The sequence below is a fragment of the Oncorhynchus tshawytscha genome, unplaced genomic scaffold (assembly GCF_018296145.1).
Source record: "Oncorhynchus tshawytscha isolate Ot180627B unplaced genomic scaffold, Otsh_v2.0 Un_contig_1390_pilon_pilon, whole genome shotgun sequence".
NCBI lineage: Eukaryota > Metazoa > Chordata > Actinopteri > Salmoniformes > Salmonidae > Oncorhynchus > Oncorhynchus tshawytscha.
Window position 1 is genome coordinate 30,001 of NW_024609756.1, and position 23,965 is coordinate 53,965.

At 48.9% G+C, this 23,965-nt stretch overlaps 1 protein-coding gene across 1 annotated transcript in view; it reads left to right on the top strand.

Moving 5' to 3' along the window:
* The window catches only part of ehbp1 (EH domain binding protein 1), a gene marked incomplete at its 5' end in the record, with an annotated part of 277,887 nt that overhangs the window by 17,117 nt on the left and 236,805 nt on the right, over positions 1 to 23,965 (top strand). The window contains 3 exons of the mRNA XM_042317637.1: positions 3,008 to 3,115; positions 9,857 to 10,012; positions 11,223 to 11,511. Of these exons, the coding sequence (XP_042173571.1) occupies positions 3,008 to 3,115; positions 9,857 to 10,012; positions 11,223 to 11,511 (553 nt within the window). The remainder of the gene's footprint in view (positions 1 to 3,007; positions 3,116 to 9,856; positions 10,013 to 11,222; positions 11,512 to 23,965) is intronic.

Sequence of the window (23,965 nt, forward strand, 5' to 3'; positions counted from 1 at the left end):
TTAGAATCAGCTGTGTCGTGTTAGGGCCAAAACGTGCACTCCTTGGGGTCCCGAGGACTGAGTTTGGGAAACACTGCCTTAGTCCCTAGGTTGTACATAACAAAGGTTAAGACAAGAGGATTCTAGTATCCCACAACTCTTTGCAAAAATGGTGAATAATTCTAAACAATGGGTTCAGCGATGCTAGTTAGCATCGGCGCTAGTCCCATTAATATGAAAAAAAAATTCAAAAGCTTTCTTGTGGAATTATTTGTATTCTAACCTGAGTATTTTCAACCTAGATCAGTCCCAGGATGCTAGCTAGCCTAGCTAGTAATTTGTAGTGGCAAATACGGTAGCATAGCGCTAGCATGACTAACTAAAGATGCTAGTTAGCCTAGCTAGGAATTTGTAGCGGCAGATGCGGTAGTAGTATAGCGGTAGCATGACTAACTAAAGATGCTAGTTAGCCTAGCTAGTAATTTGTAGCTGCAGATGCGGTAGCATAGTGCTAGCATGACTAACTAAAGATTCTAGTTAGCCAAGCTAACTAACTGAAGATGCTAGTTAGCCAAGCTAGTGATTTGTAGCGGCAGATGCGGTAGCCACCCTTTGCCTTCATGACAGCTTTGCACGCTCTTGGCATTCTCTCAACCAGCTTCACCTGGAATGCTATTGGCTACATTTCACCAGTAGTGTGTATATTTTTATTTATTTAAATGTAACCTTTATTTAACTAGGTAAGTCAGCTAAGAATAAATTATTGTATATCTATATATCTAGTCCCCCCTGCAGATACCGCTACTGTCTATGAATGTATGTGTGCTTTTAGACTTTACATATGTACTGAAATTTTCCACACGCACAAAAATCTTATTTCTCTTTATTTTGTGCACAAATTTGTTTGCAATCCTGTTAGTGAGCGTTTCTCATTTGCCAAGATAATTAATCCGCCTGACGTGTGGCATATCAAGAAGCTGATTAAACAGCATTATCATTGCATAAGTGCACCTTGTGCTGGGGGGCAATAAAAGGCCACTCTAAAAAATATGCTGTTTTGTCACAGAACACAATGCCACAATGTCTCAAGTTTTCCTGGAGCGTACAGTTGGCATGCTGACTGTAGGAATGTCCACCAGAGCTGTTACCAGAGAATTGAATGTTCATTTTTCTACCATAAGCCGCCTCCAAAGTTGTTTCAGAGAATTTGGCAGTATGTCCAACCGGCCTTATGACCACAGACCTTGTGTAACCACGCCAGCCCAGGACCTCCACATTCGGCTTCTTCACCTCAGCGGGATGGTCTGAGACCAGCCACCCGGACAGCTGATGAAACTGAGGAGTGTTTCTCCCTGTAATAAATCCCTTTTGTGGGGAAAAACCTCATTCTGATTGGCTGCGCCCCCCTGCCCAGTCATGTGAAATCCATAGATTTAGGGCCTATTGAATTCATATCAGTTGACTGATTCCCTTATTTGACCTTTAACTCAGTGAAACCGTGGAAGTTGTTGCTTGTTGTGTTTTTATATTTGTGTTCAGTATACGTGTGTATTAGCTGTGCCAGCAAGGCAACGTTAACAGGGTTCTATTAGTGTCTATGCATTCTCTTATTCTTAACATGTACAGTATGTGCTAACAATGACTTGGTGAATATATATGTGCTCTCTTAACCTTCTACATATGGCTAGGTATATTCAATATCAAACACACGCGCACACACACACACACACACACACACACACACACACACACACACACACACGGGTCTGTGAATATATATGCTCTCTTAACCTTCTACATATATGTGCTATATCACACACACACACACACACACACACACACACACACACACACACACACACACACACACACACACACACACACACACACACACACACACACACACACACACACAGGACTCTGAATATATGTTGTCTCTAAGCCCCAGCGTTGCTACCAAAGCTAACACAACTATGTTCTGTCATATACAGGTAACTGCCAAAATAATGGAAACACTATAAGGGATACAAAGTATATTGAAAACTGCTTCCACACAGGTGTGGTTCCTGAGTTAATTAATCAATTAACATCCCATTAGGTATAAAAATGCTGAACAGGTCATTATTTTGTCTATCTTGGCTATGTCCCCATAGGATGACAACGCCCCCATCCACAGGACACGAGTGGTCACTGAATGGTTTGAAGAGCATGAAAACATTGTTGACTAAATGCCATGGCCGTCTAAGTCACCAGATCTCAACCCAAATTGAACACTTGTAGGAGATTCTGGGGCGCCGCCTGAGACGGTGTTTTCCAACACCATTTGGCAAAACACCACATGATGTAATGCCTCGTGGAATAATGGTGTTGCCATTCCTCTATAGTTCCAGATGCTTGTAGAGTCTAATGCCAAGGCACGTTGAGGCTGTTCTGGCTCCTGGTGGCCCAACGCCCTGTTAAGACACTATGTTGGTGTTTCCTTTATTTTGACAGTTACTTGTATATGTGCTCTCTTAGGTAGTAGCACATTAATGTAAATGCTAACACACATATAACCTCTGAATATATGTGAATATATACTCTCTATAACCTCTGAATATATGTACTCTCTTGAATATATGTACTCTCTTAGGCTTCAACATATATGATATCCTACTACCTAACACACATATAACCTCTGAATATATGTACTCTCTTAGGCTTCAACATATATGATATCCTACTACCTAACACACATATAACCTCTGAATATATGTACTCTCTTAGGCTTCAACATATATGATATTCTACTACCTAACACACATATAACCTCTGAATATATGTACTCTCTTAGGCTTCAACATATATGATATCCTACTACCTAACACACATATAACCTCTGAATATATGTACTCTCTTAGGCTTCAACATATATGATATTCTACTACCTAACACACATATAATCTCTCTGAATATATGTGTGTATTGTATGTTTTCTCTCTGCTCACTGCTCTCCTCCCTTCCTGCTCTCTGGCCTGGTTGTTTTCAGAGATGGTAAACCAGCTCAATGCTCTCAGCTGCTTAGCCGGAGACCCTGAGGACTACTTCCTAAAGCTGGCTAGTAAAAGGCCAAGCAGCGCTCAGTCTCCCTCCCAAGGTCTTTCTGTTTTCAACTTTCAACCTTTTCTCTTTTTCTTTCTCACTCGTTCTCACTCTGTTCTCGTTCTGTTGTTCTGTCCCGTTTTGTCTTGTTCTTTCTAACTCTCGTTTCTCCCTCTACTGCCCTAGCTCTCTCTCTCTCTACTGCCCTAGCTCTCTCTCTCTACTGCCCTAGCTGCCCTAGCTCTCTCTCTCCTGCCCTAGCTCTCTCTCTACTGCCCTAGCTCTCTCTAGCTCTCTCTCCTGCCCTAGCTCTCTCTCTCTACTGCCCTAGCTCTCTCTCCCTCTCCTGCCCTAGCTCTCTCTCCTGCCCTAGCTCTCTCTCTACTGCCCTAGCTCTCTCTCTCCTGCCCTAGCTCTCTCTCTCTACTGCTCTCTACTGCCCTAGCTCTCTCTCTACTGCCCTAGCTCTCTCTCTCTACTGCCCTAGCTCTCTCTCTACTGCCCTACTGCCCTAGCTCTCTCTCTCTCTCTCTCTACTGCCCTAGCTCTCTCTCTCCTGCCCTAGCTCTCTCCCTCTCCTGCCCTAGCTCTCTCTCTCTCCTGCCCTAGCTCTCTCTCTGCCCTAGCCTCTCTCTCCTGCCCTCTCCTCTCTCTGCCCTAGCTCTCTCTCCTCTAGCTCTCTCTCCTGCCCTAGCTCTCTCTCTCTGCCCTAGCTCTGCCCTAGCTCTCTCTCTCTCTCCTGCCCTAGCTCTCTCTCTCTGCCCTCTCTCCCTCTCCTGCCCTAGCTCTCTACTGCCCTAGCTCTCTCTCTCTCCTGCCCTAGCTCTCTCCTACTGCTGCCCTAGCTCTCTCTCTCTCCTGCCCTAGCTCTCTCTCCCTCTCCTGCCCTAGCTCTCCCTCTCCTGCCCTAGCTCTCTCTCTCCCTCTCCTGCCCTAGCTCTCTCTCTCTCTGCCCTCTCCTCTCCTGCCCTAGCTCTCTCTCTCTACTCTCTCCTCTCCTGCCCTAGCTCTCTCTCTCTCTGCCCTAGCTCTCTCTCTCTCTGCCCTACTCCCCTAGCTCTCTCTCCCTCCTGCCCTAGCTCTCCTGCCCTAGCTCTCTCTCTCTCCTGCCCTAGCTCTCTCTCTCTCTCTCTCCTAGCTCTCTCCTCTCCTGCCCTAGCTCTCTCCCTCTCCTGCCCTAGCTCTCTCTCCCTCTCCTGCCCTAGCTCTCTCTCCCTCTCCTGCCCTAGCTCTCTCTCCCTCCACTGCCCTAGCTCTCTCTCCCTCTGCTGCCCTAGCTCTCTCTCTCTGCTGCCCTAGCTCTCTCTCCTCTCCTGCCCTAGCTCTCCCTCTCCTGCCCTAGCTCTCTCTCCTCTCCTGCCCTAGCTCTCTCTCTCCCTCTCCTGCCCTAGCTCTCTCCTCTCCTGCCCCTCTCTCCCCTCTCCTGCCCTAGCTCTCTCTCTCTCCTGCCCTCTCTCTCTCCTGCCCTAGCTCTCTCTCCTCTACTGCCCTAGCTCTCTCTCCCTCTCCTGCCCTAGCTCTCTCTCTCCCTCTCCTGCCCTAGCTCTCTCTCCCTCTACTGCCCTAGCTCTCTCTCTCTCCTGCCCTAGCTCCCTACTGCCCTAGCTCTCTCTCTCTCTACTGCCCTAGCTCTCTCTCTCCCTCTCCTGCCCTAGCTCTCTAGCTCTCTCTACTGCCCTAGCTCTCTCTCTAGCCCTCTCCTGCCCTAGCTCTCTCTCTCTCTCTCCTCTCTCTCTCTCCTGCCCTAGCTCTCTCCCTCTACTGCCCTAGCTCTCCCTCTCTCTCCCTCTCCTGCCCTAGCTCTCTCCTCTCCTGCCCTAGCTCTCTCTCTCTCCTGCCCTAGCTCTCTCTCTCTCCTGCCCTAGCTCTCTCTCCCTCTCCTGCCCTAGCTCTCTCTCTCCCTCTCCTGCCCTAGCTCTCTCTCCCTCTACTGCCCTAGCTCTCTCTCCTCTCTGCCCTAGCTCTCTCTCCTGCCCTAGCTCTCTCTCTCTCTACTGCCCTAGCTCTCTCTCTCCCTCTCCTGCCCTAGCTCTCTCTCTCTACTGCCCTAGCTCTCTCTCCCTCTCCTGCCCTAGCTCTCTCTCCCTCTCCTGCCCTAGCTCTCTCTCTCTCTCTCCCTCTCCTAGCTCTCTCTCTCCCTCTCCTGCCCTAGCTCTCTCTCTCCCTCTCCTGCCCTAGCTCTCTCCCTCTCCTGCCCTAGCTCTCTCCCTCTCCTGCCCTAGCTCTCTCTCTCTACTGCCCTAGCTCTCTCCCTCTACTGCCCTAGCTCTCTCTCCCTCTACTGCCCTAGCTCTCTCTCCCTCTACTGCCCTAGCTCTCTCTACTGCCCTAGCTCTCTCTCTCTACTGCCCTAGCTCTCTCTCCTCTCCTGCCCTAGCTCTCTCTCTCCCTCTCCTGCCCTAGCTCTCTCTCCCTCTCCTGCCCTAGCTCTCTCTCTCTGCTGCCCTAGCTCTCTAGCTCTCTCTCCCTCTCCTGCCCTAGCTCTCTCTCTCTACTGCCCTAGCTCTCTCTCCCTCTCCTGCCCTAGCTCTCTCTCTCTACTCTCTCCCTAGCTCTCTCTCCCTCTCTCCCTCTCCTCTACTGCCCTAGCTCTCTCTCTCTCCTGCCCTAGCTCTCTCTCTCTAGCTGCCCTAGCTCTCTCTGCCCTCTCTCCTGCCCTAGCTCTCTCTCTCTCTACTGCCCTAGCTCTCTCTCTCTCCTGCCCTAGCTCTCTCTCTCTCCTGCCCTAGCTCTCTCTCTCTCCTGCCCTAGCTCTCTCTCTCTCCTGCCCTACTGCCCTAGCTCTCTCTCTCTCTCCTGCCCTAGCTCTCTCTCTCTCCTGCCCTAGCTCTCTCTCCCTCTCCTGCCCTAGCTCTCTCTCTCTACTGCCCTAGCTCTCTCCCTCTCCTGCCCTAGCTCTCTCTCTCTCTCCTGCCCTAGCTCTCTCTCTCTCTACTGCCCTAGCTCTCTCCCTCTCCTGCCCTAGCTCTCTCTCTCTCCTGCCCTCTCCTAGCCCTAGCTCTCTCTCTCTCTACTGCCCTAGCTCTCTCTCCTCTCCTGCCCTCTCTCTCTCTACTGCCCTAGCTCTCTCTCTCTCTACTGCCCTAGCTGTCTCTCCCTCTCCTGCCCTAGCCTAGCTCCTAGCTCTCTCTCTCCTCTACTGCCCTAGTCTCTCTCCCTCTCCTGCCCTCTCTCCCCTCTCCTGCCCTAGCTGCCCTAGCTCTCTCTCTCTACTGCCCTAGCTCTCTCTCTCTACTGCCCTAGCTCTCTCTCCCTCTCCTGCCCTAGCTCTCTCTCTCTCTACTGCCCTAGCTCTCTCTCTCTCCTGCCCTAGCTCTCTCTCTCTACTGCCCTAGCTCTCTCTCTCTACTGCCCTAGCTCTCTCTCCCTCTCCTGCCCTAGCTCTCTCTCCCTCTACTGCCCTAGCTCTCTCTCTCCCTCTCCTGCCCTAGCTACTGCCCTCTCTCTCTCCTGCCCTAGCTCTCTCTCTCCCTCTCCTGCCCTAGCTCTCTCTCTCTACTGCCCTAGCTACTGCCCTAGCTCTCTCTCTACTGCCCTGCCCTACTGCTCTCTCTCTCTCCTGCCCTAGCTCTCTGCCCTCTCTCTCTCTCTACTGCCCTAGCTCTCTCTCTCTCTCTCTCCTGCCCTAGCTCTCTCTCTACTGCCCTAGCTCTCTCTCTCTACTGCCCTAGCTCTCTCTCTCCTGCCCTAGCTCTCTCCCTCTCTCTCTGCCCTAGCTCTCTACTGCTAGCTCTCTCTCTCTCTGCCCTAGCTCTCTCTCTCTCCTGCCCTAGCTCTCTCTCTACTGCCCTCTCTCTCTCTACTGCCCTAGCTCTCTCTCTCTACTGCCCTAGCTCTCTCTCTCTACTGCCCTAGCTCTCTCTCTCTCCTGCCCTAGCTCTCTCTCTCTCTAGCTCTCTCTCCCTCTCCTGCCCTAGCTCTGTCTCTACTGCCCTAGTTTCTCTCCTCTCCTGCCCCTCTACTGCCCTCTCTCTCCTGCCCTAGCTCTCTCTCTACTGCCCTAGCTCTCTCTCTCTCCTGCCCTAGCTCTCTCTCTCTCCTGCCCTAGCTCTCTCCTAGCTCTCTACTGCCCTAGCTCTCTCTCTCTACTGCCCTAGCTCTCTCTCTCTCTACTGCCCTAGCTCTCTGCCCTAGCTCTCTCTCTACTAGCCCTAGCTCTCTCTCTCTACTGCCCTAGCTCTCTCTCTCTACTGCCCTAGCTCTCTCTCTCTCTCTAGCTCTCTCCCTAGCTAGCTCTCTCTCTCTACTGCCCTAGCTCTCTCTCTCTCTACTGCCCTAGCTCTCTCTCTCTCTACTGCCCTAGCTCTCTCTCTCTACTGCCCTAGCTCTCTCTCTCTACTGCCCTAGCTCTCTCTCTCTCTACTGCCCTAGCTCTCTCTCTCTCTCTACTGCCCTAGCTCTCTCTCTACTGCCCTAGCTCTCTCTACTGCCCTAGCTCTCTCCTCTCTCTCTCTCTACTGCCCTAGCTATCTCTCTCTCTACTGCCCTAGCTCTCTCTCTCTCTACTGCCCTAGCTCTCTCTCTCTACTGCCCTAGCTCTCTCTCTCTACTGCCCTAGCTCTCTCTCTCTACTGCCCTAGCTCTCTCTCTCTGCTCTACTGCTCTCTCTCTCTCTCTACTGCCCTAGCTCTCTCTCTCTCTACTGCCCTAGCTCTCTCTCTCTACTGCCCTAGCTCTCTCTCTCTCTACTGCCCTAGCTCTCTCTCTCTACTGCCCTAGCTCTCTCTCTACTGCCCTAGCTCTCTCTCTCTACTGCCCTAGCTCTCTCTCTCTCTACTGCCCTAGCTCTCTCTCTCTACTGCCCTAGCTCTCTCTCTCTCTACTGCCCTATCTCTCTCTCTACTGCCCTAGCCCTCTCTCTCTCTACTGCCCTAGCTCTCCCTCTACTGCCCTAGCTCTATCTCTCTCTACTGCCCTAGCTCTCTCTCTCTCTCTACTGCCCTAGCTCTCTCTGCCCTAGCTCTCTCTACTGCCCTAGCTCTCTCTCTCTACTGCCCTAGCTCTCTCTCTCTACTGCCCTAGCTCTCTCTCTCTAGCCCTAGCTGTCTCTCTCTACTGCCCTAGCTCTCTCTCTCTACTGCCCTAGCTCTCTCTACTGCTGTAGCTCTCTCTCTCTCTACGGCCCTAGCTCTCTCTCCACTGCCCTAGCTCTGCTCTCTCTCTCTACTGCCCTAGCTCTCTCTCTCTACTGCCCTAGCTCTCTCTCTCTACTGCCCTAGCTCTCTCTCTCTACTGCCCTAGCTCTCTCTCTACTGCCCTAGCTCTCTCTCTCTACTGCCCTAGCTCTCTCTCTACTGCCCTAGCTCTCTCTCTCTACGGCCCTAGCTCTCTCTCCACTGCCCTAGCTCTATCTCTCTCTCGGCCCTAGCTCTCTCTCTACTGCCCTAGTTCTCTCTCTCTCTACTGCCCTAGCTCTCTCTCTACTGCCCTAGCTCTCTCTCTACTGCCCTAGCTCTCTCTCTCTACTGCCCTAGCTCTCTCTATCTCTACTGCCCTAGCTCTCTCTTTCTACTGCCCTAGCTCTCTCTCTAGTTTCCTAGCTCTCTCTCTCTACTGCCCTAGCTCTCTCTCTCTCTACTGCCCTAGCTCTCTCTCTACTTCCCTAGCTCTCTGCTGCCCTAGCTCTCTCTCTACTGCCCTAGTTCTCTCTCTCTCTACTGCCCTAGTTCTCTCTACTGCCCTAGCTCTCTCTACTGCCCTAGCTCTCTCTACTGCCCTAGTTCTCTCTACTGCCCTAGCTCTCTCTCTCTACTGCCCTAGCTCTCTCTCTCTCCCCCTCTCTGTACCATTGGTGATGTAGTCGTGTTGCCTGGTGTTCTCGTGTTGCACTTCAGATTTCGTTTAGTACATTGGTTGGTTTTCATTGGCTGGTTTTCATTGGCTGGTTTTCATTGGTTGGTTTTCATTGGCTGGTTTTCATTCCTTTTTCAGTTTGCCCTCTTGGTGTCCAAGCCCCCGAACCCTGAACCTCCCCCTTTTGTCTGCAATTTGTAGTGAACCAATGATCAGTCATATTCCTCGTTTATGGTGTTGCTTTGTCACCATAGAGAAAACAACACACACACAATGCTGCTGCCACTTGTGACAATGATGGCCTAATATGGCCCAGAATGCAGCAGGAGAAATACCACACCTTATCAGCTACTACCACTTCACTACGTATTCACACACACTCTCCCACACTCTCTCTCACACACACACCACACACACACACACACACCACACTCGCTCATCATCTCACTCACTCTGGCAATAGACTTTCTCACGCTCACATACCACATTCAGAAGTACACACAGTTAGCATTTTGTTTCTCACACACTGTTGAGACACGGACACACACAAACACACACACAACCTAGACAGTCTTTGTTGTCTTGATGAGGAAGAAGATGAATCTCTTGAACTTGTAGCACCTCCCAGCCTGCACTAGTGGTTCTCATGGCAACCCGGTTCCATCAATCTCTGCTGAATTCCCCCACTGGACTCCAACTGTAGTGAAGCTAGACAGAGATGGACAGGCATTAACCAGTCACCTTTTACCAGAAGGAAGGAATACTTCTGGAAACCAAATGAACTCGAGTGGTTCACTCCAAAGTGCAGATTTTTTTTGTCCCCTTTCATTTCTGTATGTTTGTCTTCATTTTGACACTTTCATCGGGGTTTTTGGTTGTGAGGATGTTTCATCTCGTTTTCTTCTGCTAGTTTGAACTGTTTTCCTTACTTTTTGTCTGTTTGTTTTTGTTTTGTTAAATTTGTTCTTTCGTTCCTGCATTTTTTTGGTTCCCATGGCGACAGAGCTGATCAGTAAGCTGAACTTCCTGGAGGAGGATCAGGACACGCCCCCTGCCCTCTGCTCCAATCCCTTCGAAGATCCGGCTGATGATGTTGATGACCCCTCCCATCTGGAACACACCAATCACTTCAACCCGTTCGGTGATGATGATGATGATGGTAGGCTTGACCTTTGACCTCTATCTACCTGTTCTGTCTCTCTCTGTACTGTATGTCTACCTGTCTATAAGGGACTAGGGGTTTTAGCAGTTTGATTTACACTGCATGGCCAAAAGCATGTGGACACCTGCTAGTTGAACATCTCACTCATTCCAAAATCATAGGCATTAATATGTAGTTGTGCCCCCCTTTGCTGCTATAACAGCCTCCACTCTTCTGGGAAGGCTTTCCACTAGATGTTGGAACATTGCTGCAGGGACTTACTTCCAATCAGCCACGAGCATTAGTGATGTTGGGCGATTAGGTCTGGCTCGCAGTCAGCGTTCCAATTCATCCCTAAAGGTGTTTGATGGGGTTGAGGTCAGGGCTCTGTGCAGGCCAGTCAAGTTTTTCCACACCCATCTCGACAAACCATTTCTGCATGGACCTCACTTTGTGCACAGGGGCATTGTCATGTTGAAACAGGGAACGTCCTTCCCCAAACTGTTGCCACAAAGTTGGAAGCACAGAATGGTCTAGAATGTCATTGTATGCTGTGAGGTTAAGATTTCCCTTCTCTGGAACAAAAGGGTCCGGACCATGAAAAACAGTCCCAGACCATTATTCCTCCTCCACCAAACTTTACAGTTGGCACTATGCATTGGGACAGGGGTGTCCACATAATGTCGGTGTACATTATACCTCATCCACCAAACTTTACAGTTGGCACTATGCATTGGGACAGGGGTGTCCACATAATGTCGGTGTACATTATACCTCATCCACCAAACTTTACAGTTGGCACTATGCATTGGGACAGGGGTGTCCACATAATGTCGGTGTACATTATACCTCATCCACCAAACTTTACAGTTGGCACTATGCATTGGGACAGGGGTGTCCACATAATGTAGGTGTACATTATTATGGGGTCGACATCAAAGACTGATTTATTATCCTATATTATATTTATATTTTATATTGTGTTTTCAATCCAAGTTTATTGACATAGTTGTTGAAAGATTTATTTTATTGTTCTGAGGTTGTTTATAAAGTGCCTGGCAAACTAAATGTTACCCTTTTGTTGCTGTCGAGATGTCAAGAAATGTCACGTAGCATTGTGAATCCTGTGCGTTTATGTATTCTGTCAGTAAAGCAGAATACTGACAGACAGACAGACAGCTAAGATAATATTGACCCATCTCTCTCTTGCCCTTTCTCTCTGTCACAGGACCCCCCTCCCTGCCCCCCTCCCTCACCCTCCGACAGGACCCAGAGGCCTACTATGTCCAGGAACCCTCCAACCCCTTCGACGAGGACGAAGTCAACACACACTCGCACACAGAGTACAACCCGTTTGACGAGCCCGACCAGGACCCAGACCTAGTCCCAGACCCCGACCCCCAGGGGCCCCAGCCGGAGGCTCCCAAACCCAGGGGGAGGAAGGGGGTCAGGCCGGTGGATATGAACAAGTACCTGTATGCTGACACCAACCCACCACCAGAGGACCAACTGGATGAGTGAGTTACAGGGGGGATGTGGGTGGGGGTGGGGGGGTTAAAGAGAGGAGATTTGGGGATGATTACAGGTTTCAGTCATAAAGTGAATTTGTTCTCTAGTGTGTGTCAGGGTTTCTGTTAGGAAAATGGGAAGATTTTAATTTAACGGCCATTTATAAATATATATATATATATATACACACCCATATATATAATATATGTATTGGGTCACTCTCATTGGGTCACTCTCATTGGGTCACTCTCATTGGGTCACTCTCATTGGGCCACTCTCATTGGGCCACTCTCATTGGGCCACTCTCATTGGGCCACTCTCATTGGGCCACTCTCATTGGGCCACTCTCATTGGGTCACTCTCATTGGGCCACTCTCATCGGGCCACTCTCATTGGGCCACTCTCATTGGGTGCATAAGCCATGAGGCCGTTCACTCACAGTGCAACAGCCAATCACATTTAGATGACGGTAATTCATCTGAACAGAGCATTCAACTCATGTAATGAAGCAGCCAATCAAACGTAGTTTTCAAACATTTGCCAAAATGCAATTGGTGGGAAAACAACATTCTAAACAGAGCACCTTCAAAACGACCAGGAAGCTCTAATGGGCCACAGAGGAATGGAGGATCATGAGCTTCTTTTAATTAAAATAGCTGTGGAGGGTTTCAGATAGAGGTCGACCAATTATGATTTTTCAACGCCGATACCGATTATTGGAGGACCAAAAGCTGATACCGATTAATCGACCGATTAAAAAAATATTTAATTTAATTTATTTGTAATAATGACAATTACAACAATACTGAATAAACACTTATTTTAACTTAATATAAAACATCAATAAAATCAATTTAGCCTCAAATAAATAATGAAACATTTGGTTTAAATAATGCACAAAAAAAGTGTGGAGAAGAAAGTAATATGTGCCATGTAAGAAAGCTAACGTTTAAGTTCCTTGCTCAGAACATGAGAACATATGAAAGTTGGTGGTTCCTTTTAACATGAGGCGGCAGGGTAGCCTAGTGGTTAGAGCGTTGGACTAGTAACCGGAAGGTTGCAAGTTCAAACCCCCGAGCTGACAAGGTACAAATCTGTCGTTCTGCCCCTGAACAAGGCAGTTAACCCACTGTTCCTAGGCCGTCATTGAAAATAAGAATGTGTTCTTAACTGACTTGCCTGGTTAAAGGTAAAATAAAATAAAAAATGAGATATTCCAAGGTAAGAGGTTTTAGGTTGTAGTTAATATATATATTTATAGGACGATTTCTCTCTATACCATTTGTATTTCATATACCTTTGACTATTGGATGTTCTTATAGGCACTTTAGTATTGCTAGTGTAACAGTATAGCTTCCGTCCCTCTCCTCGCCCCTACCTGGGTTCGAACCAGGAACACATCGACAACAGCCACACTCGAAGCATCGTTACCCATCGCTCCAAAAGCCGCGGCCCTTGCAGCGCAAGGGGAATAACTAGTCCAAATCTAAAAGCGAGTGACGTTTGAAACAGTATTAGCGCACACCCAGCTAACTAGCTCGCCATTTCACATTGGTTACACCAGCCATTAGGCTGATAGGCTTGAAGTCATAAACAGCGCTGTGCTTGCGAAGAGCTGCTGGCAAAACGCACGAAATGATTACGGGCCTGCTGCTGCTCAGTCAGACTGCTCTATCAAATCAGACTTAATTATAACATAATAACACACAGAAATACGAGCCTTTGGTCATTCATATGATAGAATCCGGAAACTATAATTTCGAAAACAAAACGTTTATTATTTCAGTGAAATACGGAACCCTTCGGTATTTTATCTAACGGGTGGCTTCCCTAAGTCTAACTATTCTTGTTACATTGCACACCCTTCAATGTATGTCATACTTACGTAAAATTGTGGAAAATTAGTTCGCAATGAGCCAGGCGGCCCAAACTGTTGCATATACCCTGACTCTGCGTGCAATGAACACAAGAGAAATGACACAATTTCACCTGGTTAATATTGCCTGCTAACCTGGATTAGTAGTTATAACTAGTGATTATGATTGATTGTTTTTTTATAAGATAAGGTTAATGCTAGCTAGCAATTTACCTTGGCTTCTACTGCATTTGTGTAACAGGCAGGCTACTCGTGGAGTACAATGGTTAGAGCCTTGGACTAGTTAACTGTGCGGTTGCAAGATTGGATCCCCTGAGCTGACAAGGTGAAAATCTGTCTTCTGCCCCTGAACAAGGCAGTTAACCCACAGTTCCTAGGCAGTCATTGTAACAGAGGCTGGATCACAGTGTATCAATGTGTCCATGTAACAGAGGCTGTATCACAGTGTATCAATGTGTCCATGTAACAGATTCTGGTGATTTGAACTTTTAAGATTTGTAGCATTTTTATGATTAACCACGTGACAATGATTTTGAGAAACGAGAGGGTTATTATTGACATTAAACACAAAAATGCGCATATGAAAATCAGAACCGACACGCGGAATTTGTAGAAATGATAAGATACATTTGAAGCGTCGCCAAACTTGAAACTCACGCGCCGCGCTAGTAACTCTTTATAAAATATTTGCCTCCACGTTTCCACGGTCAGATTTTGGCTACAGGCTCCTTATGAAGCAAGGTAACACATGCTTCATAATATGAAATAAAACATTCAGGTTTCAAACAATGAAGTATTTTCAGAGTGCACGCTGCCTCCGGCTCACATTGTAAAGGGGTGAAGGAAGCGCTCTTAGCCTGTCACCTGCACCTGAATGGTGAATGGGAGGCGCGCTTCAACTACCAGTTGAGAAATAAAAATAGCTCTTTTTAATCGTGCACCAAAACTGTGTTTAACACGTGATTGCATTTAGCATTTTGGCGCAATGAATGGGTTTACTAACAGCATGTTTTACTCCGGCAGCAGCCAGCCGAGGAGATGCAGGAGAAATCCCTCTCAAAATAGTCTCTGAATGCTGTGCGCGTGTGATAGTTGTGTTGGATAAATAAGATACGCGATGACCAATGAAAATACACACAGGCCAATTTAATTCCGCTAAATTATGCAAATTACCTATAGACCGATAAGCATGACGGTCAAATGTATTTCCTTCAGATTAATAAAACAACTATGGGATTATTTTTTTTCTCCTTGTCATTTCTGCCCGGCAACAGTTTTATTTATCGGCAACAAAAAAGGACAAAAGCAGTCAATTGCCAGCTAACAGAAACCCTGGTGTGTGTATCTGTATTTGTCTTCGTGTGTGTGTCTGTATATGTGTGTGTGTAACCTTGTGGGAGTTACACAAGGCCCCCCCAACTCTAAGACACAGAGTGACTTGGGAGCTCTTTCAGAAACAAGGACTTGGTTGTTCCCTGCATTCTTTCTGCTTGTCTGCCCCCTATCCCCCTCACCTCCGTCCTCCATCCCTATTCACCCCCTCTCACTACAAATTACTGCCTCATGACTCCTTGTCGAACAGCAATTTACAGTTAGTTAAACCTTCCATTTTGGTGAGTTGTGGAGGTGGGGTACAGTTCTCTTGGGTAAACTCTAAATTAACTTGGATATAATACATAAGCCTATCTTTCCTATTCAGTTTGGATTGAGGGGATATTTCCTATGGTGACCCTTTAACTTTGTCAAAACCCTAGAATACTCAACCCCCTGACTAACATTCCTTCTCCCAACTCCCTCACTAACATTCCTCTTCCAACCCCCTCAAACATTCCTCCTCCCAACCCCCTGGCTAACATTCCTCCTCCCAACCCCCTCAAACATTCCTCCTCTCAACCCCCTGGCTAACATTCCTCCTCCCAACCCCCTCAAACATTCCTCCTCTCAACCCCCTGGCTAACATTCCTCCTCTCAACCCCCTGGCTAACATTCCTCCTCCCAACCCCTGACTAACATTCCTCCTCCCAACCCCTCACTAACATTCCTCCTCCCAACCCCCTGGCTAACATTCCTCCTCCCAACCCCCTGACTAACATTCCTCCTCCCAACCCCCTGACTAACATTCCTCCTCCCAACCCCTGACTAACATTCCTCCTCCCAACCCCTCAAACATTCCTCCTCCCAACCCCCTCAAACATTCCTCCTCCCAACCCCCTGACTAACATTCCTCCTCCCAACCCCTGACTAACATTCCTGTTCCCAACCCCCTCAAACATTCCTCCTCCCAACCCCCTGACTAACATTCCTCCTCCCAACCCCTGACTAACATTTCCTCCCTCCTCCTCCCAACCCCTGGCTAACATTCCTCCTCCCAACCCCTGGCTAACATTCTTCCTCCCAACCCCCTGGCTAACATTCTTCCTCCCAACCCCTGGCTAACATTCCTCCTCCCAACCCCCTCACTAACATTCCTCCTCCCAACCCCTGACTAACATTCCTCTTCCCAACCCCTCACTAACATTCTTCCTCACAACCCCCTGGCTAACATTCCTCCTCCCAACCCCTCACTAAATTCCTCCTCCCAACCCCCTGGCTAACATTCCTCCTCCCAACCCCTGACTAACATTCCTCCTCCCAACCCCTCACTAACATTCCTCCTCCCAACCCCCTGGCTAACATTCTTCCTCCCATCCCCCTGGCTAACATTCCTCCTCCCAACCCCGTGGCTAACATTCCTCCTCCCAACCCCTGACTAACATTCCTCCTCCCAACCCCCTCACTAACATTCCTCCTCCCAACCCCCTCACTAACATTCTTCCTCCCATCCCCCTGGCTAACATTCCTCCTCCCAACCCCCTGGCTAACATTCCTCCTCTCAACCCCCTGGCTAACATTCCTCCTCCCAACCCCTGACTAACATTCCTCCTCCCAACCCCCTGACTAACATTCCTCCTCCCAACCCCCCTAACATTCCTCCTCCCAACCCCCTGACTAACATTCCTCCTCCCAACCCCTCAAACATTCCTCCTCCCAACCCCCTCAAACATTCCTCCTCCCAACATTCCCCTCAACTAACATTCCTCCTCCCAACCCCTCACTAACATTCCTCCTCCCAACCCCCTCAAACATTCCTCCTCCCAACCCCTCACTAACATTCCTCCTCCCAACCCCCTCACTAACATTCCTCCTCCCAACCCCTGGCTAACATTCCTCCTCCCAACCCCTCACTAACATTCCTCCTCCCAACCCCTGGCTAACATTCCTCCTCCCAACCCCTGGCTAACATTCCTCCTCCCAACCCCTGGCTAACATTCCTCCTCCCAACCCCTGGCTAACATTCTTCCTCCCATCCCCCTGACTAACATTCTTCCTCTAGAAACCTCCCAACCCCTGACTAACATTCTTCCTCCCAACCCCCTGACTAACATTCCTCCTCTCAACCCCTGGCTAACATTCCTCCTCCCAACCCCCTGGCTAACATTCTTCCTCCCAACCCCTGACTAACATTCTTCCTCCCATCCCCCTGACTAACATTCTTCCCCTCAACCCCCTGGCTAACATTCCTCCTCCCAACCCCTGACTAACATTCCTCCTCATTCCCAACCCCCTCACTAACATTTCCTCCCAACCCCCTGGCTAACATTCCTCCTCCCAACCCCTCACTAACATTCCTCCTCCCAACCCCCTGGCTAACATTCCTCCTCCCAACCCCTGACTAACATTTCCTCCCAACCCCCTCACTAACATTCCTCCTCCCCAACATTCCTCCTCCCAACCCCTAACATTCCTCCCAACCCCCCAAACCCCTGGCAAACATTCCTCCTCCCAACCCCCTGGCTAACATTCCTCCTCCCAACCCCCCTCCTCCCAACTAACATTCCTCCTCCCAACCCCTGGCTAACATTCTTTCCTCCCAACCCCTGACTAACATTCCTCCTCCCAACCCCCTGGCTAACATTCCTCCTCCCAACCCCTGGCTAACATTCCTCCTCCCAACCCCCCACTAACATTCCTCCTCCCAACCCCTGGCTAACATTCCTCCTCCCAACCCCCTGACAAACATTCTTCCTCCCAACCCCTCACTAACATTCCTCCTCCCACTAACATTCCTCCTCCCAACCCCCTCACTAACATTCCTCCTCCCAACCCCTGGCTAACATTCCTCCTCCCAACCCCCTCACTAACATTTTCCTCCCAACCCCCTGGCTAACATTCCTCCTCCCAACCCCTGACTAACATTCTTCCTCCCAGTCCCCCCTGACTAACATTCCTCCTCCCAACCCCCTGACTAACATTCCTCCTCCCAACCCCCCTGACTAACATTCTTCCTCCCAACCCCCTCACTAACATTCTTCCTCCCAACCCCCTGACTAACATTCTTCCTCCCAACCCCCTGACTAACATTCTTCCTCCCAACCCCTGACTAACATTCTTCCTCCCAACCCCCTGACTAACATTCTTCCTCCCAACCCCTGCTAACATTCCTCCTCCCAACCCCTGCTAACATTCCTCCTCCCAACCCCCTGACTAACATTCTTCCTCCCAACCCCCTGACTAACATTCTTCCTCCCATTAACATTCTTCCTCTCAACCCCCTGACTAACATTCTTCCTCCCAACCCCCTGACTAACATTCTTCCTCCCAATTCTTCCTCCCAACCCCTGACTAACATTCCTCCTCCCAACCCCTGACTAACATTCCTCCTCCCAACCCCCTCACTAACATTCCTCCTCCCAACCCCCTGACTAACATTCCTCCTCCCAACCCCCTCACTAACATCCTCCCCTAACATTCCTCCCCTCCCTAAACCCCCTGACTAACATTCCTCCTCCCAACCCCTGACTAACATTCCTCCTCCCAACCCCCTGACTAACATTCCTCCTCCCAACCCCCTGGCTAACATTCCTCCTCCCAACCCCTGACTAACATTCTCCTCCCAACCCCCTGACTAACATTTCCTCCCAACCCCTGACTAAATTCCCCCTGACTAACATTCCTCCTCCCAACCCCCTGACTAACATTCTCCTCCCCTGACTAACATTCCCCCTCAACTAACATTCCTCCTCCCAACCCCTGACTAACATTCCTCCTCCCAACCCCCTGACTAACATTCCTCCTCCCAACCCCCTGACTAACATTCTTCCTCCCAACCCCCTGACTAACATTCTCCTCCCAACCCCTGACTAACATTCTTCCTCCCAACCCCCCTAACATTCTTCCTCCTGGCAATTCTTCCTCCCAACCCCTGACTAACATTCCTCCTCCCAACCCCTGGCTAACATTCCTCCTGATCATCCCCTGACTAACATTCCATTCCTCCTCCCAACCCCCTGGCTAACATTCCTCCTCCCAACCCCCTGCTAACATTCTTCCTCCCAACCCCTGATAACATTCTTCCTCCCAACCCCTGACTAACATTCTTCCTCCAACCCCTGACTAACATTCTTCCTCCCAACCCCTGACTAACATTCTTCCTAGTGCAACCCCCTTAACATTCTTCCTCTCAACCCTGGCTAACATTTTCCTCTCAACCCCTGGCTAACATTCCTCCTCCCAACCCCTGACTAACATTCTTCCTCCCATCCCCATCATAAGCCACTCCAAGGTTATTGAGTCCACCATGTTTAGTTTTTTGTTGTCTGGAGGGTGACGTCCCAAATGGCACCCTATTACCTACATAGTGCAATACTTTCATGTAGTGTATATATAGACAATATGGTGGCATTTGGGACTCAGCCCTGGGAGGGAGAGATGGAGGGGGAGAGAGATGGAGAGGGGGAGAGACATGGAGGGGGAGAGAGATGGAGGGAGAGAGAGAGAGAGATGGAGGGAGGAGAGAGAGATGGAGGGAGAGAGATGGAGGGAGAGAGATGGAGGGAGAGAGAGAGAGATGGATGGAGGGAGAGAGATGGATGGGGAGAGAGATGGAGGGGGAGAGAGATGGAGGGAGAGAGAGAGAGATGGATGGAGGGAGAGAGAGATGGAGGGAGAGAGAGAGAGAGAGGGAGGGAGAGAGAGGGGGAGGGAGCGAAGTGTTTTGACTGGGGCTGTGGAAGGAGGGAGGGAGAGAGGAAGGGAGGGAGGGAAAGAAAGAGAGGGAGAGAGCTCAGTGTTTTGACTGGGGCTGTGGTGTACAGTCGTGGCAGAAAGTATTGAGAATGACACGAATATTAATTTCCACAAAGTTTGCTGCTTCACTGTCTTTAGATAATTTCGTCAGATGTTACTATAGAATACTGAAGTGTAATTACAAGCATTTCAAAGGCTTGTATTAACAATTACATGAAGTTGATGCAAAGAGTCAATATTTGCAGTGTTGACCCTTTCTTTTTCAAGACCTCTGCAATCAACCCTGGCATGCTGTCAATTAACTTCTGGGCCACATCCTGACTGATGGCAGTCCATTCTTGCATAATTAATGCTTGGAGTTTGTCAGAATTTGTGGGTTTTTGTTTGTCCACCCGCCTCTTGAGGATTGACCACAAGTTCTCAATGAGATTAAAGTCTGGGGAGTTTCCTGGCCATGGACCCAAAATATCAATGTTTTCTTCCCCGAGCCACTTCGTTATCACTTTTGCCTTATGGCAAGGTGCTCCATCATGCTGGAAAAGGCATTGTTCGTCACCAAACTGTTCCTGGATGGTTGGGAGAAGTTGTTCTCGGAGGATGTGTTGGTACCATTCTTTATTCATGGCTGTGTTCTTAGGCAAAATTGTGAGTGAGCCCACTCCCTTGGCTGAGAAGCAACCCCACACATGAATGGTCCCAGGATGCTTTACTGTTGGCATGACACAGGACTGATGGTAGCGCTCACCTTGTCTTCTCCGGACAAGCTTTTTTATGGATGCCCCAAAATTCGGAAAGGGGATTCATCAGAGAAAACGACTTTAACCCAGTCCTCAGCAGTCCATTCTCTTGACCTTTTGCAGAATATCAGTCTGTCCCTGATGTTTTTCCTGGAGAGAAGTGGCTACTTTGCTGCCCTTCTTGACACCAGGCCATCCTCCAAAGGTCTTCGCCTCACTGTGCGTGCAGATGCACTCACACCTGCCTGCTGCCATTCCTGAGCAAGCTCTGTACTGATGGTGCCCTGATCCCGCAGCTGAATCAACTTTAAGAGCTGGTCCTGGCGCTTGCTGGACTTTCTTGGGCGCCCTGAAGCCTTCTTCACAATAATTGCACCGCTCTCCTTGAAGTTCTTGATGATCCAATAAATGGTCGATTTTAGGTGCAATCTTACTGGCAGCAATATCCTTTTGCCTGTGAAGCCCTTTTTGTGCAAAGCAATGATGACGGCACGTGTTTCCTTGCAGGTAACCATGGTTGACAGAGGAAGAACAATGATTCCAAGCACCACCCTACTTTTCTGTTATTAGAACTCAATCAGCATGACAGAGTGATCTCCAGCCTTGTCCTCGTCAACACTCACACCTGTGTTAACGAGATAATCACTGACATGTCAGCTGGTCCTTTTGTGGCAGGGCTGAAATGCAGTGGAAATGTTTTTGGGGATTCAGTTAATTTGCATGGCAAAAGAGGGACTTTGCAATTAATTGCAATTCATCTGATCACTCTTCATAACATTCTGGAGTATATGCAAATTGCCATCATACAAACTGAGGCAGTAGACTTTGTGAAAATTCATATTTGTGTCATTCTCAAAACTTTTGGCCACGACTGTGCACCGCCCTTCAATTAAGTTTTACATTGTCACATCTTAGTGTACCTTCAAATTCTCCTGTCTATGCTAGAGACCGTGATGATCTGATAGGCAACGTCCTTCTTGGAAAGCTCGGAAGTTGTGCCTAATAATGACCAACCTAAAGCTATTTATGCACCTCGCAAGCTAACGTGGCGCTCTTCTCAGGTCGTAAGCTATAGTTACCCATAGCTGGCTAGCTAGCTTTGATTATTTATTCCAATATATTTTCAAATTCCTGCCCAAAAATGTGTTTAGCTAGCTACATTTATAGGATCCTCACTATGAGTCTGAGACACTTTGAGCATCATATTTTCATTTGCCACCTCCTAAAATGAATGTTGTCTATATGTATTTGTTAGCTAGCTAGCTAGCATGCAAGAGTAGTACTTATCTCTCACAGGCCGACAGATGCAGTCGTCTTGATTGAATCGGACACTTCGTGGCACTTCGTTTGACATGTGACTGCAGTTTGCATTGAATTGTGGGTCATAACAACCCTGCGAGTGATCAAAGTTGTTCACTTACTCCCTTGAGCTAAATCGAGGGCAGAGGGGGGGTAAACGTTTGTGAATTGGACCGCCACTTAAGATGGCAATCATACTGCATCCGGTTTCGACAGGGATACCCTGAGGGAAAGTGGATGGGGTGGGGGGGGAGGGGGGCACACACGATTGGACTGCATGACACGATTGGACTGCAGCCTGAGTCTTTTCACATGTCTTTTAGCCAAGGCAGGTCTGTCAAAGATGAATGCCACAGCCTCTATGGCTCTGCTTCTCTATCCTCCTTTCTCCTGCGTTCTCTTGGCCGGGGTTGGATACACACTGAACTTGTCTGTTTCTTTCAGCCTGATATACCTAGCCAACCCCCCCCATTCCCCTAGGTCTCTGGCTGTGTGTGAGTGGTGAGTGTTGAATGAGTGACGTGGAGCGGTGTAGTCCGTTTCAACCCTGCGGGCTGACTGACCCGTGTATTGATAAGATCCTGTGTGTGTCTGTCAGTGCCCAGAATGGCAGTTGGGATATGAGGTCACTCAGAGCTGACCTCAGAGCACCTGTGTCCTGTGTTACCCAACCATCCGTTTAACTCAACGTTGTGTGTGTACTTTTGACTTACTACTAGCCATGTGTGGTTCTGAGGTAATACTAGCCGTGTGGTTCTGAGGTAATACTAGCCATGTGTGGTTCTGAGGTAATACTAGCCATGTGTGGTTCTGAGGTAATACTAGCCGTGTGGTTCTGAGCCTAGCCGTGTGTGGTTCTGAGGCTAATACTAGCCATGTGTGGTTCTGAGGTAATACTAGCCATGTTGTGGTTCTGAGGTAAGGCTAGCCGTGTGTGGTTCTGAGGTAATACTAGCCATGTGTGGTTCTGAGGTACTACTAGCCATGTGTGGTTCTGAGGTAATACTAGCCATGTGTGGTTCTGAGGTACTACTAGCCATGTGTGGTTCTGAGGTACTACTAGCCATGTGTGGTTCTGAGGTACTGCTAGCCATGTGTGGTTCTGAGGTACTACTAGCCGTGTGGTTCTGAGGTACTGCTAGCCATGTGTGGTTCTGAGGTAATACTAGCCATGTGTGGTTCTGAGGTAATACTAGCCATGTGTGGTTCTGAGGTAATACTAGCCATGTGTGGTTCTGAGGTAATACTAGCCATGTGTGGTTCTGAGGTAATGGTTCTGTGGTACTGCCATGTGTGGTTCTGAGGTAATACTAGCCATGTTGTGGTTCTGTGGTACTGCTAGCCGTGTGTGGTTCTGAGGTACTACTAGCCTTGTTGTGGTTCTGAGGGTAATACTAGCCATGTGTGGTTCTGAGGTAATACTAGCCATGTGTGGTTCTGAGGTACTACTAGCCGTGTGTGGTTCTGTGGTACTACTAGCCGTGTGGTTCTGAGGTACTACTAGCCGTGTGTTCTGGTTCTGAGGTACTGCTAGCTGTGTGTGGTTCTGAGGTACTACTAGCTGTGTGTGGTTCTGTGGTAATACTACTGTTCTGGTACTGCTAACCGTGTGGTGGTTCTGACCGTGTGGTGGTTCTGAGGTACTGCTAACCGTGTGGTGGTTCTGTGGTACTGCTAACCGTGTGGTGGTTCTGAGGTACTGCTAGCCGTGTGGTGGTTCTGTGGTACTGTTAACCGTGTTGTGGTTCTGAGGTACTGCTAGCCGTGTTGTGGTTCTGAGGTACTGCTAGCCGTGTTGTGGTTCTGAGGTACTGCTAGCCGTGTTGTGGGTCTGTGGTACTGCTAACCATGTGTGTCTGGGTTGGTATTGCTAACCTTGTTGTGGCTCTGAGGTACTGCTAGCCGTGTTGTGGCTCTGATGTACTGCTAACCGTGTTGTGGCTCTGAGGTAATGCTAACCGTGTGGTGGTTCTGTGGTACTGCTAGCCGTGTTGTGGTTCTGAGGTACTGCTAACCGTGTGGTGGTTCTGTGGTACCTGGTCAGCTATTTTAGTGTTGAATGTGTGTTCCTAAGTTAAGTACAGTGAAGTGTTATTGACTGTACGTTTGTTTATTCCATGTGTAACTCTGTGTTGTTGTTTTTGTTGCACTGCTTTGCTTTATCTTGGCCAGGTCGCAGTTGTAAATGAGAACTTGTTCTCAACTGGCCTACCTGGTTAAATAAAAGTGAAATAAATTACATTTAACAAAAAACAGAAGAGTTTTAGAGGATGTAAAGTTATACAATGCCTGTAAAATTACATTATGATGCAATCTTTTGATATGCCATATCTCTCTCCTCTCCCTCTTTCTTTCCCTCTCCCCTCACTTCCCATCCCTCCCCCTCACTCCCAATCCCCCCTCACTCCCCATCCCCCCTCACTCCCCATCCTCCCCTCACTCCCTCTCTCCCCTTCCCTCTCTCCCTCTCCCCCCTCCATCTCC